At 43.0% G+C, this 23,159-nt stretch overlaps 1 protein-coding gene across 1 annotated transcript in view; it reads left to right on the top strand.

Moving 5' to 3' along the window:
• LOC126272930 (lachesin-like) overlaps nt 1-23,159 on the top strand; it is a 2,822,604-nt gene that overhangs the window by 1,572,497 nt on the left and 1,226,948 nt on the right. Inside the window, exon 5 of the mRNA XM_049976227.1 lies at nt 21,475-21,608. Within this exon, the coding sequence (XP_049832184.1) occupies nt 21,475-21,608 (134 nt within the window). The remainder of the gene's footprint in view (nt 1-21,474; nt 21,609-23,159) is intronic.

The raw sequence follows: 23,159 nt of genomic DNA, 5'->3' as shown, positions 1-23,159 counted from the left end.
CTTCCCTGGGGCACACCTGAAGTTACTCTTGTTTCTGTTGAAGTTACCCCGTTCAGGACGACATACTGCCCCCTGTCTGTTAGAAAACTTAGAAAACTTTCTATCCAACCGCATATGTCATTGGATAGACCGTAAGGGCCCACTTTTTGTAGCAAGCGACAGTGCGGAACTGAGTCGAACGCCTTTCGAAAGTCGAGAAATACAGCACCAACCTGGGAGCCGGTATCTAGAGCCTGTTGTATATCATACACAAAGAGAGCCAGCTGTGTCTCGCATGACCGCTCTTTCCTAAAACCGTGCTGGTTTCTGCAGATGAGCTTCTCAGAGTCTAGAAAGGTCATTATGTCTGAACACAAAATATGTTCCATGATTCTACAACAACTCGATGTCAGTGAAATTGGCCGGTAATTATGTACATCTGATTTTCTACCCTTTTTATAGATTGCTATGACCTGGGCCTTCTTCCAGTCCCTTGGGACTTTCTGCCGTTCCAGTGATCTCTGAGAGATGGCGGATAAGAATGGTGCTGTATTTGTAGCAAAGTCAATATAAAATCTTACGGGGATACCGTCTGGGCCAGATAGTGCACAAGTGAAGTTAATGGAGATACTCGAAACGTGTTACAAAGATACTGTTGTCGTCACCAGCTAAACATGGGAAATCCAACCTACTCTCTGTGCCCAAGTTCTTAATGGTCCCCCAATACGCCTGTCACTACAAACGGGTCACGATGTTAGCGGCAGGAAGACATCAGTCAGTGGATCGGGAGATCTTCGTCCCGCTGCGCTCGCCGTCGCGGACGACTGACATTTGCATCAATTGTCTCGTGGCAGGGAGCGCGCGTGCGGCCTGAATGGCCGACCACACATCTGGACAGCTGCCGCGAGCCATACATCACGCCGCACGGGCAATAGCTGGGCTGTATGGGGAGGGGGGGTTGGGGGGGGAGGCGTCACACAATGACAGCCGCTTTGCACTGAACACGGAGGCGGCACTGTAACCCGAAGCACCGCAACAAACACAAACACTCTGTTATCTCATAAAAAAAAAAGACAGCCGCGATATAGTGTCCCTTTGATTATGTACTGCTGTCTTTGTTTAGCAACCTCTCCTGCCACAGTTCTTGTGCTGTTGTGGTCTTCATTCTGAAGACTGAAATGATGTGGCTGTCGGCGCTAGTGAAATCTGTGCAATCCCGTGGGCGTCTGCAGAAATTTTTCCGAGAGGGAGCAGGGTCACAAAACTGCTCATCTTTTCGTATAACTGGTTCGAATAGGTTGAAAAACGTGTCTTGCACCAAGAAAAATACTCACAGGAAGTATACAAAATTTGTTCCGCTTCTAACGATTCATAATTATCCGGCTAGTACTTTTGAGATACGTAAACGGTGAGCATTTCTAATAACATATGCAGAACGCATTTTTTATTTCATCAGTATGGATACAGATATTATCTCTATACGAATAAATTCACAATATGCAACGAGTTAAATATATCGTTAGAAATTATTCAGAAAAACATTGGTGATATTGCAGTAATGTCAGCTTGGCAATGAAAACAGAAAGAATTGAGAACATTTGGCAAAATCCTCCTGAATATCTACAAATATAACCAACAAAAATGTCGCATTAACCCTCCTGTAACTGGATAAAAAATAATAAATTAAAAACAACGATTTTTCAACGCTGAAGACACTTTGTTTACGTACAGAATTCTGCATCTGATCATATTAAGCGATTTAATGCATTACTTTCGTTATTTCCGTTTACCAGTGTGGACTGGTGTAACTAAAGCAGAACAAAATTGAAGCGTGAATTTACTTTCAAAACTTTTTCTTAAGAATTTACTTTATTTACTAGCGATTAATCAAGAACATTAACACATTTAATCACACCATGTGAGCGTGGAAGTAGTTGCCGGTGGGTAACTGATGAACACAAATCGAATTTCTTTCAACAAATGGAAATTTTATCCCTAAAACCTTATTTTTAGAAACAGATTTAAAATGATAATCAGAAAGCACCCTCTAAATATCAAGCTACAATTTATTCAGAGCCAGAAAGACCAAATTTTTGACAATATGAGCTTTTGGGCTGAGAACATCGCCGCTCCCTTTTGACACGGCCATAGTCACGACCGCTCACAACAACCTCTGAAAGAGTACACTGGTGCCAATCTGCAACACATCAGATTACTTTAAACTAAAAATTTTAACAACTCACACAAGCATATAAACTATGCACCCCGTAGGAGGGATGGAAATGGTACAAAACACTAACATTAAAAGCTTAACTTGCCACCGAAGTTGTAACTTGATATTTTTTTAAAAGAAAAAGAAGAAAAAGCACTTCTTACGGTGGAAGGGTGGCAACTTTATATACCAAAATAACCATTTAAATAAAAACCAATGAAATGTAGCCTTACATAAAATATACAAGGTTAGCCAAACCTGCTCTACATTACACATTTACCGCCTCTCAAGATGATTGGCAAGATAAAAACATATATCAGGAATTCGGCCATTACACTTTAAGCAATAAATTCGTTAACACCGAATCCGACATACATGACTGACGCAGCTATTAATGTATGGCATATTGACAGGGAGATTACTGAACAATCTGAACCGCAGGCTGCTCTAACCCGCCCCTACTCCACAAAGGAAAAAACGGACCACCCAATTCAAGGCGGACAAGTCATCTCGTGTCTCAGTGCACGACCGACCAACCGATCGATCGAATCACCAATGACCGTTGCCTGAGCAACTCGAGCAGACTGGCGGCCTAACGCACAGACTCAGATGCAGGAACTCAGCCCCGACCGGGCGACCACTCGATGAGTTCGTTTACTGGCGGAATGGCAAGACTCTCATTTTGCCGGCTTTAAAGTTTGATCCAAACGACGGACATACTCGCACTCCGAACGACAGACAGGCACTAACTGCCGCACAAATGCGAACGAGAGACAGACCAGCAACTGGTGACGCGAGACTGACTCAGACTCACTCTGACTGACCAATTTCCCCTGAAGGAGGCGGGCTGGCAGCAGATTAGTACGCTGCTCTACAGCCTACAGACTTTTTTTAAAAAATGGAAGAAGAAAAGAAACAAGAAAAACAGGCGATAAAACGGTGACGTCAATTGTAAAACGGCGTAAAAAGACGGAAAGTTAAAACAGAAAGCAAAAGGGGTTGGCAACATTAATAAAAGACACAGGAATCAGACAAGTAACAGAGTACACACACAACTAAAAAACACGGCGACAGTCTGGTTTCTGTTCGCAAGAGATAAAAAGCACACCAAGCGACAGTATGATGGCCGTTTGCAACACTTCCAAAAAAAACACACAAGACGGAACACTCACTGTAATACACTCACTGTAGAACACTGCACGAAAGTGGCAGAACAAAGATGACACTTGTGAGCCAGAGGCAGATGGGGGGGGGGGGACCTGGAGGAGGGGGAAGAACAAGGAGGGAGGAAGGAAAAAAAGAAAAAGAGGGGGAAACCAAGGAGGGAGAGGACTAATAAAGGGGGAGAAGGGCACATGCGAGAGGGAATGAGAGGAGGCAGAGGAGGGAAATGCAAAAGGACTCAAGGGAGGGAAGAGGGCAAAGAGAGGGGAGGTGGGGCAGAAAGAGGATGGAAGGGGAGATGGAGCCCGGGAAAAGGACAAAGGAGTGGGAGGGAGGATCAGAGTTGGTAGGAGGGATGAATGGAGGGAGAGAGGGCATCATCCAGAAGCATCCGGAAGGGGGAGTTGATGGAAGCCACCTTGGGAAATGAGATGTAGGGTGTAGAGATGGAGGGTAGGGGGGACACAACAGTGAAGTCGTGGCAGGGGGTGGGGATGGGAGAGGAGAGGAGCAACCAGGGGGTGAGGGGGTTCAAGGCGGCGGGAGGTGTGGAGGATGCGGATATGGACTGGCGAGTTCATAGCTCCCCTTAAATGCACGTGAACAGTCAACCTTTCCCCTTTACCACCAGAGGAAAACACCAAAGCTGCGACTGCCACAGCGGCGCCACCGCCAGAAACGGAGGGCGACTGCTTCACACAACGTACTGCGGCGCGCTCTTCAAAACAGCAATTTTTTTCACGGCTCAAAAATGTTATGCGAACAAAAGGTTACACGATTTGGGTCGATTGGATAGGTGTAAGTCAGGGCCAGCACATTACTGGATGAGTATCAAGTAATCAAACAGCCTGACATCCGAGAACCAACTTAACGGTTTGAGTGATTGCTAAAGTCACAGTAAATCCTTTTGCACTCGGCAGTGTTAAATCTGTAGCTCTCTGGAGTCGCAGACAATAATTGCTTCAAACTATGAATAAAAAGTCTCAGCTTCAGACTCCAGGAAACCATCCCCTCACTGCGTAACTACCGCAACTCACACGCATTGGAACAGCTCACTGTAGTCTTGCCGTGGCCGCCCTCTGCTAGTGCTACCCCCTTCCCCACCACTTCATTACGAAACTGGTACTCTCTGATGCCCTGGGATGTGTCCTATTTAGAAGTTCTCTTCTTTTTTGTCGAATTGTGTCAGAATTTTCTGTTCTCGTCAGTTCCAATCAGTACCTACACGTTATTTATCCCATCTGGCGCTACAGAAGGATGCTGAAGGTTATATGACTAGATTATGTAACTAACGAGGAGGTACTGAACAGAACTGGGGAGAGAAGAAATTTCTGCAACAAGCTGACTAAAAGAATGGATCGGTTGACGAACATGTTCTCAGACATCAAGGGATCACCTGTTTAATAGTGGACGGAAGGGTGCGGGGTAAAAATTGTACAGGGAGACCAGGAGATAGAATGCAGTAAGCAGATTCAGAAGCATGTAGGTTGCAGCAGTTATTTGGAGATGAATAGGCTTCCACAGGAAAGAATAGCAAGCAGAGCTGCATCAAATCGGTCTTCGGACTGAAGACTGCAACAACACCCGCCTCAAAGAAAATATATAATCAAGACGAAACTGAGGATACACCAGTTTTATCCCATTTGCGATTAGTAATAGATCTGCGATAACTGATACAAAATCAGCGGAAACAATGTCCATTCTTACTCGGTGATGGTAAATATTAAGCATAAAGATAAGTAAATCAATTTCATTACGTTTAGACATCCCCTTTTAAACAGCAGCCTTCCACAGGTGATGGCTAAGCGCAGTATCAACTTCAGCAGTGATGTTTGTAAGATTGCGGGACAGTTCCTGTATTTGATGAGTCTGTGTGTATGTTATGTCCACGAAGTGCACGTTCAGAAGCAACTCAAATTTAATTAACTCCATGTATTTATGTAGTACGTAAGTGTTTCTGAGAATCTTATCATTATCTATTTCATTTGAAGCTATCCAGTTGCTTCTTTGAAGACTGTGCTCTGTCTGTGCAGTAATATGTGACTTGGACCGCTCATGTACTTCTATCTTTCGCGATAAATGTCTAAGATTGCCAACGCATCTTAGTGTGCAAATCATTTCTCACCCAGGCGTTTCTGTGGCGAACATCATGGGAGACAGTTCAGTTTGTTTCTGATATCACAGTCATATAGCCGTTCTACTTGGATTTAAATGTCTGGTCTGGAACTTTTTTTTACTAACTAGATATGCAACTTCGGCCTCCCTAGGTCCTTCGTATGGAGCTTATCTTCAAGTGAGAGGGGAAGAGAAATTTGTTACCGTAAGTCACTGCACTGAGGTGTCGCACACAGTGTCTCCACATTATAGAGTTTGCACATATGAGAACACATATCTTTAAACTCATAACTGTGTATCTAACGACAAATGCGACGAATAGTAAAACATGGTTGTGCTATTGGTAACTAAATGGCAACAAATAGCAAACTGCTTCCCATAGTTGCGGACCGACACTTGTTGTCATATTAATTTCAGAAATACGGCTGCCCGGAGGAATCAACAATAGTATGTTGCTTGAATTAGTACTCTCACACGACTACTTTTCATTCAATGGCAAATTTTACATCCAAAACAATGGTCTGGCAATGGGTAGCAACCTTGCAGGCTTGCTTGCTGACATATTTATTCATAATCCTTCTTAACACAACAACAATTCACTGACAAAGCTCTGTGTCATAAAAGATATGTGGATGACACAAAATACAAAGAAGAATTAAATATTGTAGCGGATGAAATGAATGAAATGCACCCAAATGTCAAATTCACAGTTGAACACCAGACCACTGAAGGAATTCCTTCCTTCACATGACTGTCACCACTCACAATAAGAAGCATACCTTCCAAATATACAGAAGAAGTGATGTTGCCATTAACAATACCTCATGCCATCCGAGCCTACATAAAACTGCTTTCTTCAGGTCAGCTGTAAACTGTACGCTCCGCCCCCTATCAGTGAGGAAAGTGCATGTAAAGAAATGAACATGCTCAAATGTATACCCAAAATAATGGTTATAACGCCTCTTTGATAAACGCCCTAGTTCAAAAAATCCAAACTAAACTCAAGCAACCACCGCCAGCCTTACAAGCTAATGATGATGATGATGATTGGATTGTGGGGCGCTCAACTGCACGGCTATCAGCGCTCGTACATATTCCCAAATTTTTCTAACCACTTGCATGAATGATGATGAAATGATGAGGACAACACAAACATCCAGTCATCTACAGGCACCGGAAATCGAACTACGGACCCCGTGCTCGGGAAGCGGGAACGCGACAGCGAGACCAGGAGCTGAGGACATTTAGAAGCTAAGAAAGAAATGCCAAAATTTGTCTGTCTTCCATTCCTTGGCAAAGTGTCATTTAAACTTGCAAATATATTCAGACCCCACAACATAAAAATATCTTTCCACGCTGACAATAAACTACAAAATAAAATTGTTCACAATAATAAATCCACTGGAAATTGGCATAAAAATTCTGGCATATACAAACTCACATGCTCCTGCTCTTACTCTTACGTACGCCAAACAGCGAGAAATTTTGAAACCCGCTACAAAGAACATATGGATATCCTTCGACTCAAAAAATCAGAAGTCCAGATTTGCATCACGGATTATTCATCATGAACATACTGTTGGTGATATCAGTGATAATCTTGCAGTGGTACACATTGCTGAGAAAGGAACACAGTTGGATCTTCTATTCTCTTCTTGTCCAAACTATTTATCGTCCATATTTCACTTCGATACATGGCTACTCTCCATACAAATACTTTCAGAAATGTCTTCCTGACACTTAAACCTATACTCGATGTTAACAAATTTCTCTTCTCCAGAAACGATTTCCTTGACATTGCCAGTCTACATTTTATATCTTCTCTACTTCGACCATCATCAGTTATTTTGCTCCCCAAATAGCAAAGCTCCTTTACTTCTTTAACTGTCTCATTTCCTAATGTAATTCTTTCAGCATCACCCGACTTAATTCGACTACACTCCATTATCCTCGTTTTGAGTTTGTTGATGTTCATCTTACACCCTCCTTTCAAGACACTGTACATTCCGTTCAGCTGCTCTTTCAAGTCCTTTGCTGTCTCTGACAGAATTTCGATGTCATCGGCGAACCTCAAAGTTCTTATTTCTTCTCCGTGGATTTTAATACCTACTCCGAATTTTTATTTTGATTCCTTCACTGCTTGCTCAATATACAGATTGAATAACATCGGGGAGAGGCTGCCACCCTGTCTCACTCCCTTCCCAACCACTGCTTCCCTTTGATACCCCTCGACTTTTATAACTGCCATCTGGTTTCTGTACAAATTGTAAATAGCCTTTCGCTCCCTGTATTTTACCCTTGCCACCTTCAGAATTTGAGAGTATTCCAGGCAACATTGTCAAAAGCTTTCTCCAAGTATACAAATGCTAGAAACGTCGGTTTGCCTTTCCTTAATCTAGTTTCTAAGATAAGTCGTAGGGTCAGTATTGCCTCGCCTGTTCCGATATTTCTACGGAATCCAAACTGATATTACCCGAGGTCGGCTTCTACTAGTTTTTCCATTCGTCTGTTAAAAATTCGCGTTAGTATTTTGCAGCCGTGACTTATTAAACTGATAGTTCGCTAATTTTCACATCTGTCAACACCTGCTTTCTTTAGGATTGGAATTATTATATTCTTCTTGAAGTCTGAGGGTATTTCGCCTGTCTCATACATCTTGCTCACCAGATGGTAGAGTTTTGTCAGGACTGGCTGTCCCAAGGTTGTCAGTAGTTCTATTGGAATGTTGTCTACTCCGGGGGCCTTGTTTTGACTCAGGTCTTTCAGTGCTCTGTCAAACTCTTCACGCAGTATCATATCTCCCATTTCATTTTCGTCTACATCCTCTTCCATTTCCATAATATTGTCCTCAAGTACCTCGGCCTTGTATAGACCCTCTATATACTCCTTCCACCTTTCTGCTTTCCCTTCTTTGCTTAGAACTGGGTTTCCATCTGAGCTCTTGATATTCATACAAGTGGTTCTCTTTTCTCCAAAGGTATCTCTAATTTTCCTGTAGGCAGTATCTATTTTACCCCTAGTGAGATAAGCCTCTACATCCTTACATTTGTCCTCTAGCCATGCCTGCTTAGCCATCTGAATCTGTCAGTATCTCTTGTATGACCTGCTTGATCCTCTGCTGCTTTCACTACTTCATCCCTCAAAGCTACCCATTCTTCTTCTACTGTATTTCTTTCCCCCATTCTTGTCAATTGTTCCCCTATGCTCTCCCTGAAACTCTGTACAACCTCTGGTTTAGTCAGTTTATCCAGGTCCCATCTCCTTAAATTACCATCATTTTGTAGTTTCTTCAGTTTTAATCTACAGTTCATAACCAACATCTGCCCTTGGATATGTCTTACAATTTAAAAGCTGGTTCCTAAATCTCTGTATTACCATTATATAATCTATCTGGAACCAGTCAGTATCTCCAGGTTTCTTCCATGTATACAGCCTTCTTTCATGATTTTTGAACCAAGTGTTAGCTATGATTAAGTTATACTCTGTGCAAAATTCTACCAGACGGCTTCCTCTTTCATTTATTAGCCCCAATCCATATTCACCTACTACGTTTCCTTCTCTCCCTTTTCCTACTGAAGAATTCCAGTCACCCATGACTATCGTTTCCCTTCACTATCTGAATAATTTCTATTATTTCATCATACATTTCTTCAATTTCTTCGTTATCTGCAGAGCTAGTCGGCATATAAACGTACTACTGTGGTAGGCGTGGGCTTCTCGTATCTATCTTGGCCACAATAATGCGTTCACTATGCTGTTTGTAGTATCTATTTTCCAATTCATTATTAAACCTACTTCTGCATTACCCCTATTTGATTGTGTGTTTATAGCCCTGTAGTCACCTGACCAGAAGTCTTGTTCCTCCTGCCACCAACTTTACTAATTCCCACTATATCTAACTTTAACCTATGCATTTCCCTTTTTAAGTTTTCTAACCTACCTGCCCGATTAAGGGATCTGACATTCCACCCTCCGATCTGTAGAATGCCAGTTTTCTTTCTCCTGATAACGACATCCTCTTGAGTAGTCCCCGCCCCGAGATCCGAATGGGGGACTATTTTATCTCCGGAATATTTTACCCAAGAGGACGCCATCATCATTTAACCATACAGTAAAGCTGCTTACCCTCGGGAAAAATTACGGCTGTAGTTTCCCCTTGCTTTCAGCCGTTCGCAGTACCAGGACAGGAAGGCCGTTTTGGTTAGTGTTACAAGGCCAGATCAGTCAGTCATCCAGACTGTTGCCGCTACAAGTACTGAAAAGGCTGCTGCCCCTCTTCAGGAACCACACGTTTGTCTGGTCGTTGCACCTACGGTACGGCTATCTGTATCGCTGAGACACGCAAGCCTCCCCACCAACGTCAAGGTCCATGGTTCATGGGGAGGGGGGGGAGGGAGGGGAGCATGCAGTATCTATCATATCCAAATTCTTTGTAAAAATATCGGGTGTTTACTTTCTGTGAATCAGGGTAAACCAAGTGCGGCTAAATACTGCGTATGTTTGTGTACATAGCTTAATAATGTACGTTAGAAGAAGCGATCTGATATGGATACCACAAGGCAGTGCACTGTGAGAACCTAAAATATAAAAGTCTTTCACTTTCCTAAATGTTTCGTCACCTATTAGTAAATTTCCGTCAGCAGCACCGGCACTGCATCTAGCAACGCTTGGTCCACAACATATTGTTGGTTCTTATAACACCTCCATCCGATGATGAGCCTGCAGTGGCTCGAAAACATGTCCATGCTGGAATAAATCGTAAAAAAGTGACTGGTTGCGTTATTACCAGATAAATCGCCAATCTAAATAAATGTTATATTACTTTATACTCGAAGACTGAAAGTATAAGAATGCACCGGACAAAAACGGTACCTTGTATGTACACTTGGGAGCTGAGAGCGGAATGGAGGGTGTGGGATGAATTGGAGGTCAGAATCCATTTGCCTTTGTTTATATTCCATTCCCTCTCCAAACTGTGAGAAAAGCAGGCAGTAGCAGAGAATATAATCTAAAATAATGGAAGGCTAAAAGGACCTCGCTGCTTAATTTCGGTGTACTTGTACAGTGGCTGCAACGCTCCGGCACTAAAGGAGAGGTTTATAAACACGGAACAAGAACTTGGAATCCATAGATGAAGCTGGGATTAGCGCCTGCGATAAAGTGCCATCCACAAAGCGAGTAAGAAGAACCCTGGTGCTCTCCAGTAGCGCCGCCGGAGCAGTGTATAGTGGAACGATATTAAAACCCTGTCGGTAGTTTGTTCACTGCCTTTCTGTACGACGCAGTTCAGTAAGCTAGAATCCAGAATACTTGCATGTTGCACTGCAATGTTGTTTAGCTGAAACGTCATGAAGTCTGAAATACTAGTGATTAAGTTATTACAATTTCACAAATGCAGTAAATCACTAAGTGTTCAAGGAGATCCATCTGTATTCAATTTGAAACTGAATACAGTACATCTAAATCCACATCTACATAGATAATCCGCAGGCCATAATATGCTGAGTGGCGGAGGGTATTCTGTACCACCTCGAGTCGTTTACTTTCCGTTTTCACTCGCAGTTAGTGTGAGTTACAAACCACTTTATATACGCCTCCGTATGCGCCCCAATTTCTCGTATCTTTTCATCATCGCCCTTACGCGAAGTGTACGTTGGTGGGAGTATAATCGTTTGGCAGTCAGCTTCAAACACCAGTTCACTAAATTTTCGTAGTAGTGCTCCTCGAAAAGAATCTTCCCTCTAAAGTTTCGCATTTGAGTTCCCGAAGGAACTCCGTAACACTTGCTTGTTGTTTGAACGTACTGGTAACAAATCTAGTAGCCCACCTCTGAATTGCATCGACGTCTTCCTTTAATCCAACCTGTTTCGTCTGTCGTTCCTAGGTAGGCATCCGTGCGCTACGTTAGAACGTGTTTTATTTTATTTTTTGACTTGAGCGTATCTGCTCTTAACTCTGACCATTGCTTCTCGCAATGTACTTTTACTGTTTCCCAATATTTCATTCTGATGAAGACATCAGTGTCGAAACATAGGTCAGTGTACGATACAGTTATTGGCAATCGATTGGCTGTGTGATTCCTATGTCGAAACTTACACACAGTCGTCGAGATACAGCCGTATTTATAACTGTAATATTTTCGAATTATCTACTCATCTACGGATGTCCTACATGTTTTTACCAAAACAATTGTACACCCTTATTTAAAGACGAGCTGCTCCAAGGTAAACTAAAATTCGTCGTGAGAGAGTGTGAGAATGGTGGCTGCACTATAGACTTTTGTTAGAACGCAAGCGACGTCCGGCGGAAACATTTGTTTTTATAGTCTTTCCCTAACGAATAAAACATAAGAGGACACAGACAAACGTTACTGGTGATGTTTCCACGTAATTTGACACGAGCACGTAATACAACCCTTTCAAACCGTGAATTTTCGTTTATCGCAGGACGTCTTGTCTTTACACGAAGGTCCACGTGGTTCAGTGGAAACACGTAAGTCGTCTGAAGATGAGCGTATAAACCCGAAGCTAGTAGTGGTTCTTCTCTTTAATAAAACCCAAACTGTGGCTGGTTGCTGTCGTATACATCAATCTCAGACAATACTTTTAAAATTTATTATTGTTATTATTTACTTACTCAACTTTTTACTTCAGTTTTGGCAAGTGCTCTTTTAGTTTCCTACAATTATCTTTCATACTTTCACCACGTGTCTTCTTTTCCTGACCGTAATGTGAGGCGCTGATCGACCGTCTTTCCTATCCAAGTCTGTGCTAGACAGTCACACCAGCGGAAGGGGGCGAGTGCTCGGCACAGCAACGTAACATTCCTCTCACGTGACACGACGAACTGTTCATAGTATGTTGCGACAAAATCACCTCTCTCTCTCTCTCTCTCTCTCTCTCTATCTATCTATCTATCTATCTATCTATCTCTCCTCCTCCTCCTCCTCCTCCTCCTCCTCCTCCCTCCCCCACCCCATTCTCCTTACATACACAAACACACACACACACACACACACAAAGAGACATACAGCGTATGCAACGATGTTACTGACCAGTTCTTTCCTGTTTTCACACAGTATCGATCATAATAACTTTGAAAAAATACTGGTTTCTACTTATTGTATCCATCATCTGAACTGTAAAAGGTACGAAAAATATTTAAACTATTGCCCCAATCTAAACGCAAATGAAACGCTCATATACCACAATACAAACATAATTTAACTCTTGAGTATTGGCAGAACATAATTTCTTCACAACTTTAAGATGGCTCCATACCTACTCGGTCCCACACGCTAATTTTCCCTCAGTTGTCAAGGCACTTAACGCAGTTCCCTTACTGTAAGTTGTTAGGTGGATAAATGATTTTGTGCTCTAACACAATATTTGTAATTGTGTTGATATGGTACTATGTGACCCCGCAAATTGTGGAGCCTATAACAGTTACTTAGTTACATATTTTCCGTTCTCAAACAAATTATCAGCGAAACAGCAAATCCTTCAAAATCGTTAATTGTGATCGACATCATGTAAAAAAAAAGTGTACGTCGATAATACCCTTACTTACATTGCGGACTTTATAGAACACAGTCTCACTTGTGCAGTGAGACTTGTCAAACGAGTCGTTCCATTGGCAGGCATCTATTTTCATTTTACCTACATAATATTAGAAAAATTAATGTAATACAAAAGCTCTATTTATAGATAGTGGCTTTTCCATGCGCATGGACGAATCACTGGTTGAATGCTCACAATTAAAGTGCGGACACTGTTTTATCACAGAAATTTAAGAGTTTATAGTATATCCCTCCATATAAAATTAAGATTTTTTTTGTTTTTACGTTACCACTGCTACAATTTAAATGCAGTTTTACACTGTATATTCTGTAAAATCTTCGTAAAAATATTGTCACTAAGCACTGAGTTCACTGCCGTTTCTGCTTGTTCGATTATACAGGGTGATTTTTCAGTAAGTCCAGAAACCCAAACCACATACTGATGAAGCCGAAAGGAATGGAAAAGCTATGTAGCATTTTCCGTGCAAACCATTATTTATAGAGCTATTACTCTAAATTTTCTGTAGCTCTCGACCGATAAATTGGAAAAAGATAAAGCTTAACTCATTCGTAAAAGTGTCCCATAGTAATGATTTTGTGGAATGCCACATAAAGTTCGTCCCAAGAGAAACGATCAATAATCAGGGGTATGAATGGAACGACCATTTGAATGAAAGTGCATACTTTAAGAACTACGAGCACTTCTTCATGTCCGATACTGTGAAAGAGATATTTTCTGCGCCAGCTCTTTGCCTCCATTGGTTTTAGAGATAGTAGTATGGAGCAAAACAAGAAAAGAATGTCTAGTAAACATTGGCTCTAGAGCGCTGAAGAAGTGCTTGAAGCTCATAACGTATGTATCGAAGTCCCATTTCGGTTCTTTGTGGCCAGGAAACGTATGTGACTACTTCATCGGATCGTGAGTGTGCATACTCCGCTGTACTTCCCATCAGAGGTTGGGCATCTGTCGTTTAATCATGACTGAAACATGAGGTTCACTTGTGTAGTTATCTAGCTGTGGCCATATTTAAAAAGTAAAACATCGGCAGACTTCTGTTGCGTTGCTATCCGTCTGGAAAAGCCACCCTGAGATCTGCGTACAAACCAGCGCTCCGTTGCTTTTAGAAAAAAGCTAACACACTACCTTCTCTCGCCCTCTTAATGTTCCTCCCAAATCCTTCCAGTTGCGCTTTTTTCTCTGTTCCTTTCTCCATGAGCCACGTCTCTTTCCTTTTCCCTGTCTTCATAAACGATGGTACATCAGAGTCTTCTTTCTCTCCCATCCTCCACCGCTTCTCTCGTGATGTAACATTGCCACGAAGACATTACAGGCAGTGCAATTCCTCTCCGTATCCGTTCCTCATAATCAGCCAGCAGTGTACATTCCTTCAGTAGAATATTACGGTGCGACAATGAAGGATTCAGTTGACGGTTAGTGAAGGGTCACAAAATGACAAAATGTATTGTTTGTTGCTGGAATTATTTCTTCTCCAAACATGAATAATAGCTACATGTTAACTGATAATAATGACAATAATAACGACACAATATTGCCTGCATCCATGGCCGTTGTTGTTGGTAGGATCTTCTGGGACGTTGGTCCGCGTCATATTCCTTTTCAAACTTCTAGACTGATCGATGTTTCGATTCCTCTGCTGGTATATTCCACAGGATTGGGCAGGTGTCCGCAGCTCTTGGTCGTGCGGTAGCGTTCTCGCTTCCCGCGTCCGGGTTCCCGGGTTCGGTTCCCGGAGGGGTCTGGGAGTTTCTCTGCCTCGTGATGACTGGGTGTTGTGTGATGTCCTTAGGTTAGTTAGGTTTAAGCAGTTCTAAGTTCTAGGGGACTGATGACTATAGATGTTAAGTCCCATAGTGCTCAGAGCCATTTGAACCATTTTGAACTTACAGATCAGACAAAAAAATGGAAACACATTAGAACGCCTAATAAGGTGTACGGAAACCCTGTACACAGATTCCAGTCGTCTCGGAATAGATAAATATAGGTTCGCCAAGATTTTGAAGGTAGTCTTATGCAATTCTTTTAGTAAATGAGTGGCTAGTTCAGATAACTGTAATGTCCGTAGATAGTGATCACGCCCCATTCTCTCCAAACCAGACCACCAAAGCTCAATAACTTTGAGACCTGACCACTGCAGAGAGCACGAGAGATGCGACATTTCATCCCCGTGGTCACAAAACCAGTACTGGACGACGCGTGCGCTCTGAACAGTTTGAAGTGTCGTCTTGCAGAACACTGGGGGGTAAACTTCGTAGTATGGGATATCAGCCAATATGGTCACATAATCCTTGGCAGTAATGCGACTTTGAAGGGCAGCCATGCCCCTCATTAACTTACACGAGATGGTTGCCCCAGATCATCACCGAACCCTCACTATGTTCCATTCTTGGGATGCAAACTCGACCAGTAGTTGGATACATGGTGCAAGAATTCTCATCCGACTCGCTGACTTTCCTATATTGCGGCATAGTCCACGTTTTATCAGTTCGGCAGCACGTTTTCCTTTTACGGGCACTTGGATCACTGATGACTGGTTCTGGAATTCCAGTTTCTTACCTATGGAGCTCCCATCGTGTAGCTTTGATGCTGACGGGATTCGCAAGTGCGACATTTAGGTCTACAGTGACTTTTGCATCTGACGTTCTCTAATTTTTCGTCAGAATGCTCTTCCATCATCGTCTCTCAGGATCAGTCAACACATTTCCCTGCTTTTCCTATATAGGCCGTATAAATGTTCGATATGACACCTCTTGAAAGGCCAAAAATTTAGACTACCTAGGTAGCTACAGTAGCACGCACCATACGACCACCACGTCCGAATTCGCTTCGCTTCCTCATAATGCACTCACAATTATAGGAATACTCTTCTGACCGCCACTGACACATGCAGAATATTGAGGACATCCTGCAAGTGCCGTTCGTGATGAAATACACTCCTGGAAATTGAAATAAGAACACCGTGAATTCATTGTCCCAGGAAGGGGAAACTTTATTGACACATTCCTGGGGTCAGATACATCACATGATCACACTGACAGAACCACAGGCACATAGACACAGGCAACAGAGCATGCACAATGTCGGCACTAGTACAGTGTATCTCCACCTTTCACAGCAATGCAGGCTGCTATTCTCCCATGGAGACGATCATAGAGATGCTGGATGTAGTCCTGTGGAACGGCTTGCCATGCCATTTCCACCTGGCGCCTCAGTTGGACCAGCGTTCGTGCTGGACGTGCAGACCGCGTGAGACGACGCTTCATCCAGTCCCAAACATGCTCAATGGGGGACAGATCGGGAGATCTTGCTGGCCAGGGTAGTTGACTTACACCTTCTAGAGCAAGTTGGGTGGCACGGGATACATGCGGACGTGCATTGTCCTGTTGGAACAGCAAGTTCCCTTGCCGGTCTAGGAATGGTAGAAAGATGGGTTCGATGACGGTTTGGATGTACCGTGCACTATTCAGTGTCCCCTCGACGATCACCAGAAGTGTACGGCCTGTGTAGGAGATCGCTCCCCACACCATGATGCCGGGTGTTGGCCCTGTGTGCCTCGGTCGTATGCAGTCCTGATTGTGGCGCTCACCTGCACGGCGCCAAACACGCATTCGACCATCATTGGCACCAAGGCAGAAGCGACTCTCATCGCTGAAGACGACACGTCTCCATTCGTCCCTCCATTCACGCCTGTCGCGACACCACTGGAGGCGGGCTGCACGATGTTGGGGCGTGAGCAGAAGACGGCCTAACGGTGTGCGGGACCGTAGCCCACCTTTATGGAGACGGTTGCGAATGGTCCTCACCGATACCCCAGGAGCAACAGTGTCCCTAATTTGCTGGGAAGTGGCGGTGCGGTCCCCTACGGCACTGCGTAGGATCCTATGGTCTTGGCGTGCATCCGTGCGTCGCTGCGGTCCGGTCCTAGGTCGACGGGCACGTGCACCTTCCGCCGACCACTGGCGACAACATCGATGTACTGTGGAGACCTCACGCCCCACGTGTTGAGCAATTCGGCGGTACGTCCACCCGGCCTCCCGCATGCCCACTATACGCCCTCGCTCAAAGTCCGTCAACTGCACATACGGTTCACGTCCACGCTGTCGCGGCATGTTACCAGTGTTAAAGACTGCGATGGAGCTCCGTATGCCACGGCAAACTGGCTGACACTGACGGCGGCGGTGCACAAATGCTGCGCAGCTAGCGCCATTCGACGGCCAACACCGCGGTTCCTGGTGTGTCCGCTGTGCCGTGCGTGTGATCATTGCTTGTACAGCCCTCTCGCAGAGTCCGGAGCAAGTATGGTGGGTCTGACACACCGGTGTCAATGGGTTCTTTTTTGCATTTCCAGGAGTGTACAACCAGCAACCCATAAGCTTGGTTGGCGTTTGCATTCGTGTTCAAGCATGTTGTTGCTGCGTCGTTTCCGCATTTTAGTCCAATCAGTGTATGAAAGATATTTGTGACATAACGCGACACTGTCTTTCAGTAGTGTTCAGCCATCTAGGGACACCAGTAGAATCTCGAAGAAAGAAACTTGTCGTTTACTGTAAGCGTTTGATAAACCGCACATCATCTCGAGATGGGTGCAGTTGCATTCCTTTTATATCAGACACAAACCTCACCGTGGTTGCAACTTACGTTCACTGCCCACCAGTCGCGACTGATTCAAATACAACACAAAAACAACGATATTTCATACGGCATTGTCAGTTGACATTGATTACTTCTGCGTATAAACATTGTTTAACCAGCTGTTAATGCATGATTGTCGACACTCAAGAACACAGCACAAAGGAACAGACATAAAAATTCTTAACAATATTAAGTAAATATACGGTTTGGAGAAAAATATACAAACTCCACGAGAAATGCATGCTTGAACATAAATGCAGAGGCTAGACAAACCTGCAGGTTGTGCTGGTAAGCCAAGGAAGCCGAAGTGTCTGTCGTTTCAAGAGGCACCGTATCGAACATTTATAACGCGTACAGGGAAAGCGAAAAAACAGCATTTGCTACGTCAGAACGAGGACCGAACTGTGCGATGATTGATCGAGACAGACGTTCGTTGAAGAGCACTGCGCCGAAAAAATAAGAGTACCACATTTGCGAAAGACACTGCAGAACTGAATGTCGCACGCACGAAACCCGACAGCAGCCGGCCATGGTGGCCTAGCGGTTCTAGGCGCTAGTCTGGAACCGATCGACCGCTACGTCGCAGGTTGTAATCCTGCCTCGGGCATGGATGTTTGTGATGTCGTTAGGTTAGTTAGGTTTAAGTAGTTCTAAGTTCTAGGGGACTGATGCCTCAGAAGTTACGTCCCATAGTGCTCAGAGCCATTTGAACCCGACAGCACTGAAACAATTCGAAGGGAGTCACATAAGCAGGAAACAGCACGGAAAACTGGAATTCCAGAGTCACGCATCTGCGATGCAAATAGCCGCACAATGGAAACGTGGTGCTGAAGCGTACAATCTGGATTGTGGAAAAAGAGGGAAAACTCATTTAGTCGGATGAATCTTCTTTCACACTGTTCCCAACTACCGGCCTAGTTTAGGCCCGAAGAATGAAACATTGCAAGGCTTTAGTGATTATTTGCGCAGCCATATCGTGGTACTGCGTGGGGTCGACGGTCACTCAGCAAGACTGCATTACTGCCAAGGATTACCTGACCATTTTGGCTGACCAGATCCACCCCATGGTACAATGCTTGTTCCACAACGGTGATCCTGTGTTCCAAGGCGGCAAGTCCTCTGTTCACACACCTCGTATCGCCCAGGAATGTTGTTTTGAGCACGAGCATGAATTTTGGTATCTCAACTGTCCACCACAGACACCTGATCTAAATATTTTTTAGCCGTTATGGTCTACTTTTTAGAGGAGGGCGTGTGATCTCCAATCCGTCACCTTTACCTGAACTTGCTACCATTTTGAAGGATGAATGGTACAAGATTCGCTTGAAAACCATACTGGATCTGTCTTTATCCATTCCGAGACAACTAAAAGCTGTTTTGAGTGCCAAATGTTTTCCTACATCATATTAGGCATCGTAATTTATCGAGTTTTTGGTGCTACCATATTTTCGTCCACTTCCTGTAGTATCCTCAGAATGTCTATTGCTACTAGCGCTCACAGATTAGATCTACCTGCCTGTAATATTACTTTATTGTTGTACTTCTCATGAACCACTGTAAATAGTGGTTTTTTCTGCTCGGTAGCTAATTCTACAAGTCGAATTCTGTATTATTAGATGCCATCTGTAAGACGCTTTTCGTAATAAGTGCAGTTTAAAATTTGTAGAATGCCTCATTAAATGTAAGAGAGGTCCTGATGGCTCCAGTCTCGTCAGGTTGAGTAAACAAATTTTATTGTTATTTGACTCTGTCATATCGGGACACAGGTGTTACTTTAAAATATGTGGATAAAAGTCCTAGGTCAAGATTTGCTATAGTTCCTGTATTGATTAATAGTTTCAGTTCATTGCCGAAAAATACAGAAAATTGCATAAAAAAGGTGAACAATAGCAAAATACATTTGATGTTCAAACTTCAATTTTGTGATACATCCAGTAAAATTATCACTTAGTTCAATGTGTATCAGCCACTATGCACTACATATCTGTTGAGTGGAATCGCTGTTGTTGTCATGTGCACTCTAAAAAATTTTGAAAAATTTTATAGAGCGTGATGAAAATGAGGACATACAGAAGTACATTTGTTAAGCGGTATAAAGGTAGACTTTTACTAAAACTATTTCATCCCGGTTACATAACTTACAATGTTAGCCATATTATTCTCCAGTGCTCACAGTGCCACATCTGGATTTAACTGCTAGGTGATAGACACTGGTAACTGTCCTGTACCCCATGAGTGGATGTAAATACGTCGTTATCACTGGCTACAAAAAGAAGCAAGTATCTGTATTACGGATATAGGAGAACTTTTCACGAAAATGCCAACTGTACGATAGCGCTACCAACCAACGAAGTTTCACGAAGTAGTGCCTCTATAATATAAAGAAGTGTAACGTAGCGAACTTTCTACTAGATTTATGGTATGTAATAAGTAAGGAACTATGTTCAATTTCTATAATCAGTAACAATGATACAGCGAGCATAAGGTGTGCGCTAAGTTATGCGAAACCAGAACACACGAAAAAACCAGAACACACCAAAAATAAGGATATTAATAATGGTCATGAGTGAAGGTAATATAGTGCGGTATCCAATGCCAGTGATCGAGGAATTTTACATCAATGGTATTGAATAATAAAGCGAGTAATATTGCAATCTTAAGTGTAGGTGCCAATTACAGTCATACAAATGAACTATTAGATGTTACATTAAAGACGGTTATAGAGATCGAACTTGATGAGTACGATCATAGTACCTTACACCTAGGTATTTGCTATAGAATATATCCTCGAACAATAACACACGCGATACACGTCAAAGTACAAATTAACTGATGAAGAATAAACATTATTTCTTTTTATTTTGTAATACATGAACTTGAGGTCATTCATATTTGTACCAACTTCGTGAGGGCGCACACGTTCGTATAATCCAAATGAACGTTTAGTCCTAGGTGAGTGTGAAACGTCCCCTTTGAAAAATTAATGAATTACTGTGCTGATAAACCTCTTACGTTATTTGATTTTGAAACAGCTAAGCTAAACTGAACGTGCACAGACATTTCTCTCTACTTATTCAGATCATCAATAAACTGACACACAATATTTTTAGGACAATGCAATCTGACATTCAATAATCCCTACAAAAGAATGGCCTGACTAACAATAAACTATACCTTTCATGAATCACTTGCCTAACAAAAATTTTCGTTACTCGAACTACTGCAACACAGTGAGACCAACACTGCCAGCTAAATAAAAGATTCTACTGAGGGCACTAACTACTCATCGGCATCTCAGTTCATGACATCCAGTCTTACAAATTTACTGTCTCTGATGGACACACGTCCAGATCGTCCGCTCTCAAAACTCTGCCATCTCTCTCCCATATCCACCACAGCTGGCGGCTCACCTCCAACTGCGCATCGCTACGCGCTGTTCCCATGCAACTGCCCAACACTACAGTGGCGAATATTCCAACAATGCCAACCAGCCACAGGATGCACACAGCACAGTCAGTGATTTTCATACAGAGCGCTACGTGGCGTTACCAACATAAAAACCTAAACAGCCTACTTACATGTGTGTCTCAGCGTGCAGTAGGACTAGAGGCGATTACCGGCCAAATAAACAAAAAATTAATTACTTAACTTCTTGTTTCCGAGATGACTATTGAAAACTTGTGACGCTCTGCTGATTCGTGTTTTTGTGTGTACTTAATACCGCTGCCAATGCGTGCAGGAGTGCGAGATTGCGAGTTGCGTGTGACGTATGCCGTGTGTGCTTGGTGTCCACAGCGCTCGGCTTCGAGCCGGACTTCCTGTACCCGCTGGAGAACGTGACGATCGCGCAAGGCCGCGACGCCATGTTCACGTGCGTCGTCAACAACCTCGGCGGATACAGGGTGAGTGCCGACCTCGCCCCAGCCAGGGTACGTGCCGCAAGCTCAGCTCTCTGTGTCTCAGTGTGTCTGCACCAGCACAGCACCACCACCACCACCACCACCACCACCACCACCACCTGAGCACCACAGCACCACCCAGTACTGATGCACCAAGGTAGTAGATGACCTGTGTTGTTGCATGCCATCTGCAAACTCGTTTCGGCGGCAGCGGCACACGACCACCACCCGACTACCGACAAGGCTCGGAGGACGCGGGTGCTACAGCAAGTACAGTATCCTAGGAACTCCCTGCTGGGTAGGATGGACTCTCTCCTAGACATACGGCAGTTACATCTAATATAAATTAAATAATCTCCACTGTAAACTTGTGCATAAATATCTACGCTCTAAAAGCTACTGCTCTCATATACTCTATAATATTCTGTTTAATGTTTAACATGTAATACTGTTTCCTTGCAGTGAATCAGTTGTGAATCTAGCGAGTTCACCATGAGATTCTATAAAACGCGTTTATTTTTAGACAGAAATCACTCTCAGCGATGCACAGAATCCTTCAGTTTAACACAGAGAAGAGCTGTGCAGGCTTTGCTCAAAAATATTCAGCGTGAGAATATATTACTGTCTTCAGTACCATGCAAAGTAGCGTTGGTCACATTTGATTCGCGATATTTTAATTCCAACACTATAGAATGTACTTCAAAGTTCCTAATAACCATGAGAAGTAGTGCCCTGCCTAGTGAAGTATAAAGTATACGTTTGTTCATAATGTTAAGCAAACCATTGGATTCGGCACCCATGAAGATACTGGGTGACATGTTGCTGCGGAAAACAATTTTTTTTGCATGGACCGAACACTTTGTTGGAATCGTTGTATGGTAAATGTTTTCATTCCAAGATGGAACTTTATGTACAGTCCATAACCGAAAATTATCAAGGAATACACCAAGTATATCAAAGGTTTTTAACAACAAATGACATGTGTCGAATGTCCGACGAATATGATAAATGTTTTCCTTTCTGTTTCAAAAACGCAAAATAAAGACTCATCCCTTACGCTAGCATTCGTTTTACTTTGTAAATGTACGAAGGAAATGAACATGATTTTATATTACATAGAATGCTCTGTTTATATCGTTCTATTTCAAGCACGCCACACAGAATTCTTTCCTGCTTGTCAGGTCTCTCAAGGAGCTATAATTCTTCTACCAGTGCAGTCCATAACCGAAAATAATCAAATCATAATTGATAGAGATAAAAGATTTATAACTATGAATTATGTACGGCCACATCAGATGCCTGACAAATACGGCACATATTTTCCTTTCTGTTTCAAATACCCAAGACTGTTCGCTCAAACTTTATTTCGCTTTTGCTGCGAAAATATAGAAACTGCATCACTGTTATAAAATCTTCACGCATACATTTAAAAAATGTGTAAGTGTTTCATGTGGGCATTTTCTTCTGTTAGAAGTAGAACCATGTACTTATCTAGTCATATTTCAAGTTCACTGTGGTTAACTCCTTGCCTTTGATGGAATATTTCAGGAAACTCGAATCAACCTCTCAATAAAGTTTCAA

Source organism: Schistocerca gregaria, chromosome 5 (genome assembly GCF_023897955.1).
Source record: "Schistocerca gregaria isolate iqSchGreg1 chromosome 5, iqSchGreg1.2, whole genome shotgun sequence".
Lineage (NCBI taxonomy): Eukaryota > Metazoa > Arthropoda > Insecta > Orthoptera > Acrididae > Schistocerca > Schistocerca gregaria.
The sequence above is the reverse complement of the archived record's forward strand: the minus strand, read 5'-3'. Positions and strand labels throughout refer to the sequence as shown.